The 16050-nt window shown below is 44.0% G+C and overlaps 1 protein-coding gene across 2 annotated transcripts in view; it reads left to right on the forward strand.

Moving 5' to 3' along the window:
- LOC138299610 (E3 ubiquitin-protein ligase RNF113A-like) overlaps positions 1–16050 on the forward strand; it is a 178788-nt gene that overhangs the window by 117597 nt on the left and 45141 nt on the right. For both annotated transcript variants that reach the window (XM_069238022.1, XM_069238021.1), the window contains exon 8: positions 3978–4071. In XM_069238022.1, coding sequence (XP_069094123.1) covers positions 3978–4071 — 94 coding nt within the window. The remainder of the gene's footprint in view (positions 1–3977; positions 4072–16050) is intronic.

Consider the following 16050-nt stretch of genomic DNA (forward strand, 5'->3'; position numbering starts at 1 on the left):
GATAATGCATCCAAAGTGTAGGCCTCCAGGACATCCAGCAGGTGAGCTCCCAATCTGGGTGCCGTGCTCTTGAAAAATTCAGCCAGTTGGCCAATAGGCCCTCAAACTTTCCCACATTGCAGTTGTAGGATGGCTTCCATAATTTCATCAACTTGTAGCTTCCATAATTTCATCAACTTGTAGGTCTCCACTAGAGCATCTTTATCAAACCCAACAATCTCAGGGGATGTAGACCATCCAAGAAGGTCAGTATCTCACCTGCCCTTTGTGTCTTCCTCACTGTGTATCAATCACTTTAATAGTTAGCAGAGGTTTACGCTAGGCCCCTATCTGTGTACTTTTGAGCGTTTTCATTATTAATAATGTATCCCCCTGCTCTAGCTTGAGGCACCTATGTAAGAGCTGAGACATAAGGCTCTGAAGGCAGATGCTGCTTCATTCAAAACTTCGGTAAACTATAATACTGACAATAACTACAGAGATTCTTGTACACTGCAGTGTGTGCCTATATAAGGAAATCATTATTAACATCATCTGTTTCAGGAAATATAAAATGTCTGGATCCCGAGTGCTCAGGAGGATAATCTCTGAAAGTGAGCCTTTCAAATATTTAGTGAGCTTAATTCCTCCTTAGACAGTATTCTAATACTGCGCTTGTTTCCGAGCATGTAAAAAAATCACTGACAGTACTTTATTAGCTAATGGTATGAATCTCATTTTATTAAAGTTCTGAAATTAGTTTGTTAAAAGGGCTGTTGGATGAATGATGTTACAATACATCTACAAACCCCCAACTGGCATAATAAAAAAAAGCAACGTAGAGTGATCATTGTTGGTGATTGTTAGAGATGCAGGGCTGTGTAGAAAAGGGGGTTTCTTAGTTCGGAATTCCCTTCTAAGGTAGCCAGTCAATCTTAACATATAATCCTTCTACTTTGCACCTCACAGTGTGTATATCAGTGAGTTGGCATTGGTCGTTCCGTCATCAACTGGCCCAGAGGAGGTCTACACTGAATACATTTTGACCCAGTCCTGATGACCCTGACCACTGAGTAAACCTTAAATATGTCTGGCTTTTCAGTAGGTAGAGTTGTCGCATTAAACCGTACGTGCTTGGGCATATTGGGAATATTTGACCTCTGGACATAGTCTATTGTTGAGTTTTACAGTGTCAATCATGTATCATACAGTGTTACATTAGAATATATGATGTATTAGAGTAGGGTGTATTAAAGTGTTATTATTTGTCTGTGCAAGTAGTTGCAGCATTCATGTTGTATGCTAGCTGGTGTACCCTTGACAAAACTGAGATCCTTATTTTGGGATCCTCCCAGTCAGCTTGGGACGACTCTTGGTGGCCCTCTACACTTGGCAGGCTCCCCCACAAACCTTTGCATCATCCTCGACTCAACACTCACCATGACCAGGCAGGTCAACTCCATCGCCTCCACCTGCTTCCATATCCTACAACACCACCGAAATATCTTCTGATGGATACCAACCGATTGCCTGAAAACCGTGACGCGTTCTTACGACAAGTAGACTTGACTATAGCAAACCCCTCTGTGCAGGAACTTACAAAAAGAACCTAAACAAGCTGCAACAAATTCAGAACGCCACCCCCAGAATCATTCTAGACATCCCCTGCCGAGAACAGATCACAAAACACCTGAAGAACCTCCACTGGCTCACCGTCGAGAAGAGGACCAACCCTCAAATTCCATGTACACACCTCCAGAGCCCTCCACGACAGCAGACCTATCTACCTCAACCACCGCATCACCTGGTACTCCCCTTCCAGACCTCTCCGCTCGTCCCAGCAGTCGCTCGCCAATGTACCCCGCATAAAAAAGTCCTCGGCTGGAGGAAGATCATTCTCATACCTGGCAGCTAAAGGTTGGAACACCTTACCACCGCACCTCAGACAATCGCCATCGCTGCCTCAGTTCAAGAAGGACCTCAAGACCTGGCACTTCAACTGATCTCTGAGGACACCCCCAGCGCCTTGAGACCCTGTGGGTGAGTAGTGTGCTCTAGAAATGATTGATTGATGTCCCCTAACCACAACTGCCCAAGGCTTCAATAGAGAACTATGGGTTGCTCTGATTTCACAGAATTTTGGGGGATACAGGGCTGGATGTCTTAAAGAAACTGCATGCTGTTCCAAGGTAAATCAGTGTAAATGACCTGAATATTTAACCCAACCCTCAATATGCTTTTAAAGTATTTTGAATCCTGCTGGTATTATTCTAGTGGTCATTAATGAAAAAGATTTCTATAGTGGTTCACAAGTCTCTCTTTTTCAGTAATGCCTCCTCCTGCTGAGAAGTCTTTCTATGCAGTTGATAAAAGCTCTAATATAGTTCCAGGGTAAGACTAAAGCTTTCAATGTGCATTTTTGGGTAGCTGAGTTAAGAGCATGAAGTGACAGGGCTAGATGTGGTCTTACTTTCCCAGCATCATTGCCATTTCAGAACCCCAATGTTGCAGTACCTTCAGGTTCAGAATAATCGGTTCAGTCTGGGTTTTTTGGGTCTGCTTGCTGCGGAAGGGGTACATTTTCACTCTCTGAGTAGGGGCACCAAATCTCACGAATAATCACCTCTCAGTGCTCATCTCCTTCATCATACCCTCTTGTGTAATTGTCTTTTTCTGGTGTATCAGCAGGTGGTTTCAGCCTTGTTGTCAAAGACCTGATTTATTGTACCTGTATTCCCACCTGAGCTGTGGAGCTCGCTCCCTGATCTACTTAGTTGTCACACCACACATTCACTCTCCGAGGGCTAATTCCTGGTACATGTCTCAGCTGATGACGCTGTCAGAGCCCTCAATAAATATCCTGTTTTGAGTCAGTCTTATTTGTCATGTGATGCTCTGTGACAATATGCCATGGGAGGACGATGCTGCTGCTCTACTCTCTGCAGTTTCTTTATTCAACTTGCGAGAAAGGGAGCCAGCATTTTGTTCCCCATCATACGCTGCTTCCTCTTAGGTGACACCACTGCACCAATGGTCTTTCTTTCAGGCAGTAATTGTCTCTTTAAGGATGTTTAGACATGTGCCTACAAAAGATATGTCTACCATCTTAGGCACCTAGCCATGATGCTTTAGACATAATTTGTTGACGTTGCTTCCCTGATTCTTTGCTTTTTTTTATACCATATTCCTTCTAACATTTCTGAACTTTTCATAAATGTCCATCTTTTAGAAATGTTTTAAGAGTTGCAAAGCAACCATTTGGGTGATCTTGCTGGTTTCCAGGGTTCCGTCTGTCCTATTCATAGCTTTGAATAGGTCTCATATTTTGAATTAAATTGTTGGCATCATACAATAAATTTGTTGTACGTAGATGTTTTGGGGTTCTCCCGCCTCCCAGGATGCCTATCATTCAGTGGAATATACCTAAGCTGGACAGCTGCTGTTTACATAAATGTTTTCTTAATAGAAGTATGTTGTCCAGGCATTAGTTACAATCTCAGATATTAATGTTAAACAGCATACACATTCTTTCAAGTGTAATGTAACCTTGATGTATATAATTGTTAAAATGCAATATTCCCTTTGTAAATCCATTTCAATTGCCAGAATATACACTATTTGGCCATTTTGATGTAGAAAGGGATATGCCTCCTTGGCAGATCATCAAGCTTATTTTGTTCTTGCCATCACACCTCCTCCTCTCATGAGTTTGATGCTTGGATGTATCTTATTCTTTGGCAAGTTGAAGTTACCTAACAGTTTCTAGAGATATCCTGAATAAAGAAGCATGGCAACTTCATAAGCGTACCACTCAGCTAGCTTAAGTAATAATTAGAGCCTATTAGTAACTTACAAAGCTTTCAATATAATATAGTGTGAATTAGATGGCTTAAAAAGCAGTGAGCAGTGCAGATTGTTGGTGACTAAAAGACGATTAAGGTGTTTAAATCGTATTCCATTGTGGACTTGCAAACACTAACCTTTTTGTTTATTTGCAGATGATGAGAACTATGAGGTGAGCAGTGATGAGGAGGGTCTTCCTTTCAAGTGCTTCATTTGCAGAGAATCCTTCAAGAACCCAGTTATCACAAAGTGAGTTGCTTTGCTTTCAAGGCTAGAGGTACTGTAGGAAGCTGCCCCTTTGTTTTATGTCAATCCCCTGTAAAGGGTCCAGGGGTTCCCCAGTGAGTGGGCAGGGGCTTGCTATGCAATCCCAGAGTGCTCTATTTGGCGGTAGTGTGGTCAAGCAGCCTTAGGCCTAACACTGAGAAGTGCAATGCATCCACAAATACACACAATGGTCAATAAATGAGACAAAACCTAAAAAGGAGATCCACACCAATTTATCAAAATATCATGTATCTTTATATATGATTAGGCATCAGAGAAAAATCGTTCCGGTGAGTGCGTCTTTAAATAGGAATTCCGTTCATTTTAAAAAGTGTACATAGTGCAGTTTCTGAGTTCTGTAATGTTATCCTATGGGAGGAAAAACAAGTGAGTACAGTGACTTACAAGACCAATCCCCAGGAGTTAAGGTGAGTAGTGGACAAGTTCCAAGGCAGCACCAGCAGTACACCACCATTGGCATGGGGGCAGCTGGGTGCAAAACAGCATCAGATGGCCAGCATGTTTAAGTGGAGATTGGTCACTGCGAAAAGACACAGCAGGCTCAGGCCAGGAAGCCAATCGGGATGAACTAACAGCAGGGCTTAGGCCTCGCGATGCTCGGACACAGGTTCAGGGTCAATGGGTGCAGAGGTGTTTCTAGGTGTTGGGTTTTCCTTAACGGAGCAGTCACGGTACAGGGGGCTGTGTGCAGAGGCTGTCGGCTTTGACAGGGAGTCCAGGAGGTGGGAAACCTCAATAGACTTGGACTCTGGAGGGCCGGGTGACCTTGTCGGCACTGGTGGTTCACTTCAGCTCGGGTCGGAGACGGCAGGTGCAGTGGTGACTTCAGGTGTCAGGTTTAAGCAGTTCCGGAGGCTTCAGGGTCCCTTCTTTGAAGTTTGCTGGAGAGCAGTTCGGCTGTTTACGGGAGGTCTTGAGTCTTTCTCAAAGGGTGGCAGTCCTCCTGGTTTTCTGGAGACACAGCTGCAAGACAACTCAGCTTTGGTGCAGATTTTCGATGAGGGATGCAGATCGGGTTGGTACCAGGTCAGCTGCTTCTTTTCTCCTCTTCTGCTTCTGTGGCTCTTCAGGGTCATTGGTCTTCTTAGATGATTATGATCTCCTACTGAATTTAGGGGTATGTAGAGGAGAGAGGGCACACCTACCTGACATAGCTAATTTTCCCACCTGTCCTGGTGCCAAGGCTGTCGGCTTCCTCTCCTGTGAGGGGGAGCCTAGATTCACCTTTCAAAGGCGGCAGCCGCCTTAGGAAGGCTAAGCAGCAGTTCATCCTATGTGAGGAGGTGTTACACCCTCTTTCCGGACAGGCTTTTGTTCTGGGCCTACTGAGAGCAGAAGGCTCTCATCCTAGGTGCCAGAACCGTGTCTTGGGTGGCAGGCTGGCACAAACCAGTCAGCAAGTACACCAGGGGCTGATAGGTTTTTAGGGGGCACGTCGAAGGTGCCTTCTGGGTGCATGTATTGATAAATCCATGACTGGAATCAGTGTGGGGTTATCAATACAAGATGTTTGATACCAAGCATCCCTATCTTCATTGAAGCCATCATGTAGCTGGGGAAATTGTATTGACCAGTGTCCAGCGTATGCATTTAAAATGGCTTCCCTGGCCACTTAACTATGTCTGAGAATTGACAAAGACATAGCAGGGGCATCTCTGCTCTTGCAGATATGCCCTTACATGTAATATAATGCACCCTTCCTTAGGGCTGTAAGACCTGCTTTAGGGATGACTTACATATATTGCATGCAGTGTTAGGGACATGGCACACATGCGGTGTGCCATGTCATGTTTTCACTTTTGTCTGCACCAAGACACACAGCCTGCATTGGTAGCCTCAGGTGCTTGGTGAACAGTCCCTTAGGGTGGTACAATTTGTGCTGCAGCCCTTGGACACCCTCTTTAGCATCTCAGGCCCTAGGTACCAGGGGTATCATTTACTAGGGACTTACAGTTTTGGGGGAAAGAACACTGGCGACCTGGTTCTCAGTGATCCAATGCACTTCAGTCAAAGTTGCATCAAATGCCAGGCAGAGAGTGTGGGGGGGAAGTACTGCAACAAAAACCAATTTCGTGTTTTGGCCACAGGAAATGCCCTGACATTGTGTGCACTGATTTACATTAGTTGAACATTACTCAAAGGATTCAGTATCTTTCTGAGATATTTTTCTGCTTGTGACATTAGATAAAAAACAGACAAGGTGATGTAACAGTAAGGAGCTTGTCTGTGCACCCAGGGGGGGAAATGTTTTGGATATGGTACCCTCATTCAAAACTTTAATAGCACATTACTTTCAAATAAATTAAAATCTGCAGGTGCTTCTAAAAACAAATCTGGTTGACCACGAGTAACAATTAGTGCCACCTTTGTCAAATAAACTTTCACTAATGATGTGAATGTGTACGTTCTATATTTGCTGTTGAATCTACACAAATCCAGCCAATGCCACTTGTAATCTGAAAATGCATATCTGACATAGCTGGTAAAATTCATGAGTACATCAAATTCCACATCTGAATACTTGTATGATGTTACCTTTTCAAATATTATGTTGAAAACATGCCAGTCAAGTGAAGCCTTATTCCTTCTGAAGTGCGTGACTTTAGTTATGGTTGTATTGATGGTAAGTCCATTCACTACGCTGTAAAGTTCTAGAGCCTTCAGTTGCCATTGCAGAACAATAGGTGTTTGATCTCTGCTGACCAAGTCATCAGCATAACGTAGGGAATTAATTGGTGTACCATTGACTATTGGAATATTACCATTAGCTTTCAACAGGGTAGAAGGTAAAAAAGCAGTGAGAATAATACTGGCATGGGTTCTCATCCTTACTTGAAAGTATTATGCATGATCCCCCTCGCAGAACGTTCACATTTCAAGACCTACATTGACTTGAGTCCATGCAGTCCTACTGAAAATGGACGTAGACCATTTGGGCTACCCTGCCTAGCTATCTTAGCCCATATCAATTCACAATCCAACACGTCAAACATGAAACAATAATCAACAAACGTATGAATAAGCCACCCATACTAACTTTTACACAGATAATCTCATTCAATACTAAGATAAGGTTGATTGCTTTAATCCAAACCCACAGTGTTCCTTGCGTATCACTAAAGTAGGCAAATGCCAGTCAATCGCTTCCCCCTAGCAGTGAACTCAAAAAGATTTTTGATGAAGTGTTGAGGAGAGAAAAGGCAATATGATGCTTAGTTGTCGCGTTTACCTTTTTTTGTTTTCTTTTTTGTTTTTGTTTTTAAAGTCTGGTGTAATTTGTGAACCGTATGATACCAAACTTTCTTGTGTAGTTGAAATAAGGGCATACATAGGAAGTAATGCCCACATTAGGATCTTTTTTATAAACTGCATTAAGGATGCCATCGGGACCAGCAACCTTACTCGCTTTTAACCTTTAAATGACCTCCATAATTTCTTTCAGGCTAACAGGTCGAAGTCAAAATTCTCAACACTCATGCCTTGTTCTTCAGTATCGTCCTAAGGCACATTTAATGATGCCTTAAATTGAGCCAAGCACGATTTCCACTGTAACATCCACAACAAGTTTGTAAAACATTTTGGGATTGTTATTTAGAAACATTAGTTATTATTTTTTTAACAGCAGCAGTGTTATGACCGTACGTATGTATGTCCAGGAGAAACGTCTAATATAAGTTCCCTCAAAGTAACAAGGCATTGATCATATTTGAACAGTTATACTCTACTCTCTCTCAGTAAGTCCAGATGATAAACTGTTAAATTTGATTCAGTGTGTCATACAGAAGGAATAACACATCATCTTCAAGCAATTTATTCAGCATATCACACCATTTCTGTAAATCTTATGGCAACGTTACATCTTTTCTTACCATATTCATCTGATTTTTTTCATCTTACAGCGACTCTAGTACTTCCCTTTCCCACAGCTCTAAAAGTAGGCTTTGCAGTTGTAGCCAATATATAATTTGTCTTCTTGCCAGTAACAGTAAAAATTGCCACAAGCGTATAACAATTTTTACCCTTCTGAGGTTCCTGATGTAGCCCTAATATACAGTGTGTTAGGGAATGTTTCACCATCACCCTTGTCAAAGCAATCACCACCCGTCTTCAGTAATTGTCATCTAGTGCACAGGACCATAGCATGTGCAAAAAAATCAACCCCGTCCTATTTGCAACATGGGCAATGTCTAGTTGGATAGGATTTCTGCACAATGCATGCAGTAAGATAAACCCAGTGTAGTATTTTAAACATGAGACAGAATCGAACATTACAGGACACCACCTTGTAATATTCAGTGCTTTAGACCAGCAGTTTAGACTGCTTTATGGTTTAATATTTTAAATAAATTTTAATATTATTTAGTTTTATAAAATGATGGCGGACAACCTGAGTAGGCCAGGCGGACCCCAGGTTAAGAACCACTGCTGTAAACCATTTCGCATCAGTGGGCGATGCCTCATTGTCCTGGCCTTACTTTTTTTCTAATGGCTAGGGCACAAGATGTGTGGTTCTCAAATAACCCTTTGTCGAAATTAATCATCAGTCTGCCTCCCTATGTGAGATTGGCTATAATGTTTATAATTTGAAATTCAGAAGGACGTCCTGGAACTCTCTCCTACATATGTTCCTTTACCACAATTAATTTAGTGAATGTCAGGAACTCATCAAGGGAAATAAATATCTCCCCTTTATACATAGCGCCTCATTCTTGGCATCCCTACCTCCCTTTAACCCAACCTGACACTTCCATCTCTCTACATCGTCTATGAAAGCAATGGTAACCTCATTTTCCTGCCTCTGTCATAAAAGGGTTTCCTCTCACAATTAATTTACTCATTCTTTCCCAAATTTGCAACATCGGCTATAGCCCATACATTGTATGGGAGCCAGTTTTTAGAACTCTGGGGCTAGCCCGTCTGTGCCAGGCATTTTCTCATTTCACAATTTATTAAGCGCTTACTTCAGTTCTTCACTGGTTATAGGTAGATCTATTTATTCCTTGTTATCTGGGGATGGTTTTCCGAGTCTCGCTCTACAAATGCAATTATATATGTTCTTTCCGGAACCAGTTGTTTGTTTTGTGCATGAAGACTTGGGAGATGTACCCAGAATACCTTTTTTATGGGCTCTTGTGTGGTATGTAGCATCCCATCATCCTCCATTACTGCAAATATATTGGTCTTGTTGGATTCCTTCTTGAGTTGCCATTCTGTAATCCTTCCCAACTAATTCCTTACCCTATGAAGTCTTTGTCGATATGCCATGTATAAATACTTGTTCACCCTATCACATGGCTCTCCCAAAAAACGTTTCTGTTCAGATAGGTTTCTAATTCCTTACAGCGATTGTGTCACTTGGTGTTCTAATTGTTTTAAATCTTTTTCTCACCTTCACCTTTTTATATTATAAGTAATTCACAATTTGGTGGTGGAGACACTTGCACATAGCCGCACTTATTAAGTAATTGTCCTTAGTCATATTGAAACCTGTGATCAACCACCACTATTGCCTAAAGCAAGGCAAACATATTTATCTCTAGCAGAATTACTGAAATATGATTCGGCAGTCTGCAATCAATATCCCAGCAAAGTCTGGATCAAAAGTTAAACGAAAAGAAAAGAACACTAGTAGATATAAGAGTCCATTACAGGCACTATATAATCACACGATAATCTGATGTGGGTAAATTAATCTTTATTTCAAAAGTTTCTTCTTATTCATTATTATTGTATCAAAACTTTTAGTCTTAAATGTGTTCATGTGTTACCCAGAACTTTGTAATATATTGCTTCAACAATGCCAAATTGTTTGATGCATTTTATCCTCCTCTAATTTGGACTACCGTCCATGGAAAGGCAGCAACAGCACAGGCACTTGTAATACATGAACACATTGAAGACAAAAGCCATAAAGAAGTTCTGAATGAACAAAATGAGTTGGCTACATCAAAGCCTTTTTAACGCATGTGCACAGTCCAGTTTCGCCCCATGCTCAAGGGCATGCTGAAATCAGTCCCCAGGAATTTCAAGTAGCCTGTCAATGCTAGAGTGGTCCCCACGAGGGTTGAGAAGAAATGTAAACACTTTCCCAGTGACTCAACTTACATTTTCGGGGGCAGGTTCCAACGGGCTGCCTGGTGGTGCACCATCCACTTGCGTGCCTCTTCATAGGCCACCGGCGATGCTCCTCCTCCAAAAACAAAATAGATACAGCGGGCATGAGGGTGATATCAGGGGAGGCAGCCTATTGATGAATAGCTAATTCTGTGACTCACCTGCCGTGCCACCACAGGGCATAATGGGTGGAGATTGAAGATCTCCTTAAGCATCTTCCAGACCAATACAGAACGCTTAGGAGGGAGATAGTATCTGGCAGCAAGGTCGTCTCCAATGCTAGCATTCACTGTACGTTGGATGCTGCAGACACAGCCTTCAGGGGCATTAAAACCAGCGTTCTACTCCGATGGCTTGCCTGGCTCTGTATCTCCGGGTTCATACCGAGGTTCAGCAGTGCCTCCTCAATGTCCTGTTCAACAGGGAGCACCATTTCAGGCCACTGGTCGACGAGATGCTTGAAAAGAGCAAGAAAAGAACAGAGATTGCAAAGTTCATGGAAGGGCTACAGTCCTCTCTGCACAGGGTTCTAGACCACCATCCCAGAGGGGAATCAAAGGCACCTTGCTCAAGCAACCTCACTCCTGCCAGAGGCAGCTGCAGGCTTACCGCCAGCACACCAGTAGAGGGTACAGTAGGAGCTCTTTCCTCCCTCCAACCCGTCCTCGATCTCAGACCCCTCCACTGATGCATCCTATCAGAACATTTTCATATGAATACCTTGCAAAATATTCTCCCCTCCTTCAACATGGCAACTTCAAGAGGGTGCTCAGTCTCAAGGACGCCTGTTTCCACATCCTCCTCCACCCTGTTCACAGACAATACCTTCTCTTTGTGATAAGTTTACAACACTACCAATTCAAAGTACTTCCTCTCAGGCTCATTTTGGTTCCAAGAGTATTCATGAAGGGGCTAGCAGCTGTGGCCACATATTTGTGAAGGAAGGGTAGTCACGTTTTTCCCAACCTCAATGATTGGCTGATCAAGGGCGGTTGCAAAATGCAATGTCTGGCACACACTCAAATAGCAGTGTCCCTGTTCCACAGCCTGGGCTTCACCATACATGCTAACAAGTCCCACCTGCAGCTGCTTCACATCCAGCCCTTCTCAAGGTCAGTACTGGATGCGGTCACAGGCAAAGCCTACCTCCAACCAACAGTCTTGGCCCTTCAGATGAAGGCTTCTCTCATTGAAGGGAAGAAAGGGTTCTGAGGTAATTGATGAGAGCGGGAGAACCTCAGTGAGGACATTGGTCTTTGGTTTAACCATTGGCAACTATGTCAAACATCTCTGCTGCATTTAACATAACCTTGTCCAACAAAACTACTTCTGGTGTTAGTGGTCCAGTGGAGAAGTCCATAGCCAGCTCAAGTCAAGTATCTACTCCTCTGGCTGAAGACAAGCTCTGGAATTCAAGAGGGTCTTGATAAGGGTCACCAGTAGGGAAGTACTCTACAATGTCAGAATCAGTTCTAAATAATTTATGAGAGCGTGCTCTATATGCCTTCTCTTCCAGCAATCTCTGGGCCTACCTAAGGGAATGAATCTGAGGCTGAATGTTTGGTTGCAGCCCTGGAGGCACTGTATCTGGTGTCAGAAGAGATTGTGATAGTGGTGGAATCAGGGGTGGTGCTATTCACATCACTGGTTGCAGTGCTGAGAAGCGGAGCACTAGATCAAAACAATGTGGTGGCGTCACTGGCTCTGATGGTGGGAGTGCCAAAGGACATCAGCTGGAAGGGCAGGAGTGGTAGATGCGATGGGGCCGCCAGACCCAAAGTGGGGTCAGGATGGCTTCAAGTACTTTGCGAAGATCGAATACAATACGTTCAGGAATGCTGCTGGGTCTGATCCAGGAACTGGGAACTCTGGGAAGATTGGTGGTGGCGTCAGTTGTTTGGAAGATGGAAGTGCCTGTGACAAAGGCTCTGGGAATGGAGGTCTGTCCGGAGCCAGGTCCGTAGGAATAGCAGGACTGTGTGGAGGATTGTTTGCTGTCCGGTTGACAAGCTCTTATTTTAAGGGCGAAGGCCATGTGGGAGACAGAGTACAACAGGGAGACTTACCTCTGGAACGCTTGTTCTCCTTCCGCCTATGTTTTCGCTTCTTAGTCGACGATCAAGAAGGAGAGGAGGAGTAGTGTCAGGAACACTTCAGGCGTCAGCGTTCATCTTTTACCCTGGCCATGAAGAGTTTGGACTCCCGCTCCTTGATGGCATTGGGATTCATGCCAAGGAACGAGGATTAGGTCTTTGAGTCATAGTTGGAACCTAAACACCATAGACAGACAGCATTTGGGTCCGGACATCTGTCTTTCACATTCCCTACAGGGTTTAAACCTAAACTTTTTTGGAGGAGACTTTGGTACTGCCTTTATTTGAAATTTTGTTAAGGAAATTCCTCAGAGAGTGAAGCTCTGGATTTGTGTCAGAGGTGCAGGAATAAAAGGGAATTAAAATCAATGCACTGTGTGAGCGATTTATGTCATTAGTGGCATTGCCTGACATAACTTTCGCTGCCACCTGAGTCCAGCACCCTCTACTGGTGACCTTATTGCTTTGAGGTTTTTAAAATCCAGTCTGCCACCCAGGGGATTGTTCTACAGGTGAGGAATCTGCAGCCAGATAGCGTATCCACCAGAAAGATCATTACCGGTGGTAAGTAACATTTTCTTCTGCATCACTATCGTCCTTCATGCAAGGCTTTACATGTACCACCTACAAAAGTGCCTCGCAGTTTAATGGTCTCCAGCTGAGGGTCACTGGGAAGATCTAGTGATGGTACAGACCAAAGCACACCACTCTCTACAGTGGTTTAACAACAATATCTTGGTGCAAGGCATGTGTTTTGCAGACCCAGTTCCGCAAGTGCCCAATACAGTAGATGCCTATCTTACAGGATGCCTCTCAACAATATCACAGTCAAGGGGATGTGGCCAACTTCTCAGCAGTCAAGTCTCCATATCAGTTACTTGGAAATGCTAGCCATACACTTAGCCCTGAAAGCCTTTTTCACAAGTCATTTGAGACAAGGTAGTCCAATCAAGGTGGCACCCATTTCCTTCAGCTCTCCAGCTTAGACCAGGGAATTTGGCATTGGGAACTCTCCCACGGCTTTCACCTTATGGTGGAACATCTCCTGGGAGTTGACAATTACTTTATGGACCTGCTCAGAAGGGCACAGCAACAAGTCCAGGAGTGGGAATCCCACCCTCAGGAGCTTCACACATTTTTAGCATGGCAGCACCTCACACATAGAACTGTGCGCCACTTCAGAAAATGCAAAATATTGAAGCTTCGCCACCAGATATCCACACCTACCATTCATAGACAATGCACTATGGGTGACTTTGTCAAGGATATTTGCCTATGCTTTTCCACCTCTACCACTGCTTTGCTTTATGGTATGAAACTCATCCAAACATCACCCTTATTCTAGTATCACCAAACTGGGCCAGATAGCCCTGACATACCATCCTTCTGGAGATGCCCCTTAGCACTCACAAGAGGTTGCCTCTCAGCCCTGCCCTTTTCACATGGAAGAAAGGTCAGGCCTCCTAAAATTCGGATACCTCAACCTTCCTCAAACATTTATGTCAATTTTAGAGGGAGCCCAATGGCCCACCACACAGGATTGCTACGCACTAAAAATGAAAAGATTTGTTTACCAAAAACCTGGGCCCACTAAGGTCTACATTGCAGGGTATAGTTGCCTACCTTTTGCACTTGCAAGAAAGTAAGCCTTGCCAATGCCTCGATTCACCTACACTTAGCCAAAGTCACAGCCTGCATGTAGAACAGGGAACACTTGTCCTTCTTTAGAATTCCCGTTGTCAAGGCCTTCAAGGAGGACCTTAAGGGTGATACTCCCTTGAGTATCTTCTGCTCATGTGTTGAATCTAAATGTAGTCCTTCCTAGGATTATGGGATCAGCCTTGGAACCTATGCATTCATGTTCTTGTCCTGGAAGGTGGCCTTCCTCATACCCATTATGTCGCTTAGGCACTTTAGCCAGTTGCAACCACCTACCCTACATCTGGCAAGTCCACAAGGACACTGTTGTCCTCAGAACGAATCCTAAGTTCCTTCCTAGGGTGGTGTCACACTTACACCTTAGCTAAACTATTACGCTTGCAACCAGATTCCACTACGGATGGAGCACTCTACAGACTGGATGTAAAAATTGCTCTCATTCACTACATTGACAGAACAAAGTCTTTTGATAAATTGGACCAGCTCTTGGTGTTCTTCGCAGAGGCTTAGAGAGTATATCCCATATCTAAGGTAGGCATAACTAAGTGCACAATCAAGTGTATTCAAACCTTCAGTCATTAAGCAAAAAGGGTGTTACCTGCTCCTTCGAGGGACACTCCACTCGCAAGAAAAGAGCCACTATGGCCTCCTTAGGAAACTGCCCACTAGCGGATATTTGCAAGTCTCTTGCTTTCTTTTTTCTCTATACATTGCACTTCATGCATCCTACTTATCTTTACCCCCCAATTGTTTTCTCACTGGTATGCGAAAAACAATCTAATATTCAGTTGGTGTCCATGAACGATGTCCTCATACCATATCTTGTGACTCAAAAGGCTTCTTTGAACAAAAACCTATAAATGCCTAATACTCTTGCCATCTACTGCACCTTTGTCAACTCTGGCCCCACACCAATTCTCCGAACATCAACACCGACTCCATTGATGCTGGAGTACAAGGCACTACCTATCGTGGTCTCTGATTCAGTCTGCACTGTCCCGACATCTACCAAGGGCAAGCTCAGTGTCCATCCAGCTGCAGCAGCCCATGTCCTCTTCACCTGAGCCTCCAAGCATTCCAGTTCTGCGGGATAGGCCTCAAACATTGCAATCTGTATTCAAGACATACTCCGACAGTGACTATGATGAGGGAGACAAGTTTGGGAAGCCCTACCAGCAGGACTGCTAGTATGAGGACCTCCATGATGCTAGTGGCCTCAACACCTCTCATGATACTAATAAAGTGCCTCCTTGCAATGGCCATGCAGAAGACAGCCGAGGTTCGCAATCTTCAGCTTCCCACCTTGGGGGTCAAAACTAACATGCTAACTAAAGTTTTCTAGCAAAGGCAGACTAATTGTGAGCCCTTGCTATCCTTTTGATGAGGCGCTCGCTGACATTGTTTTAGGGGTCTGACTCAAGCCTTGTTTTGGTCTTCCAGTAAGTCACCGTGTTGTGCAGTGCTGTTGCCCTGCCTTAACAGCCCTCCTTTTCTAACTCGGCAACCGTCGCCAGAGAACCTTAATTTGAAAAGGGAAAAAAGTGCCAAGTCCCTCGTCAGAAGGCCAGTGCAGCTTGCATCACCCATTGCCACTGCTAGCGCTGCCAATGACACTACCAACACAATTACTATTACATCCCTACAAGTGTGACAGTTCAGACTATCAAGGCCTCCTAAGATATAAGAATGACTTGGGTGGCAGGTATTAGTTATTTTTAATGTATATTAAATTACTAAACAGCTGTTATTGTGCTCATTTTTAAATTACTCTGTCTCATCAAGCGCACCAGGTGAAGTAGCAGGCTCTACAGTGGGATCTGAAGTCTCTGTTGGCCCAAAATCAAGGGAAACGCTCAAACCAGGTCCAGATCTGAGACTGCAAAACACCACGATTAGGTCAGTGGCAGACCCCACTCCCTACCCCACCCAGAGCTGACAGTGGTGACCACTGCATCACTTCTAGGTTGGAGTGGCCCGGGGGAGGTGGGTATCAGAGTTCTCTGGAAGAGGCCTGGTATCCCATCAACTTTCTGAAGCTGAGGATCACCTCCTTGATGTCAACTAGCTTAGTGCG

The sequence above is a fragment of the Pleurodeles waltl genome, chromosome 6 (assembly GCF_031143425.1).
Source record: "Pleurodeles waltl isolate 20211129_DDA chromosome 6, aPleWal1.hap1.20221129, whole genome shotgun sequence".
Classification (NCBI taxonomy): Eukaryota; Metazoa; Chordata; class Amphibia; order Caudata; family Salamandridae; genus Pleurodeles; species Pleurodeles waltl.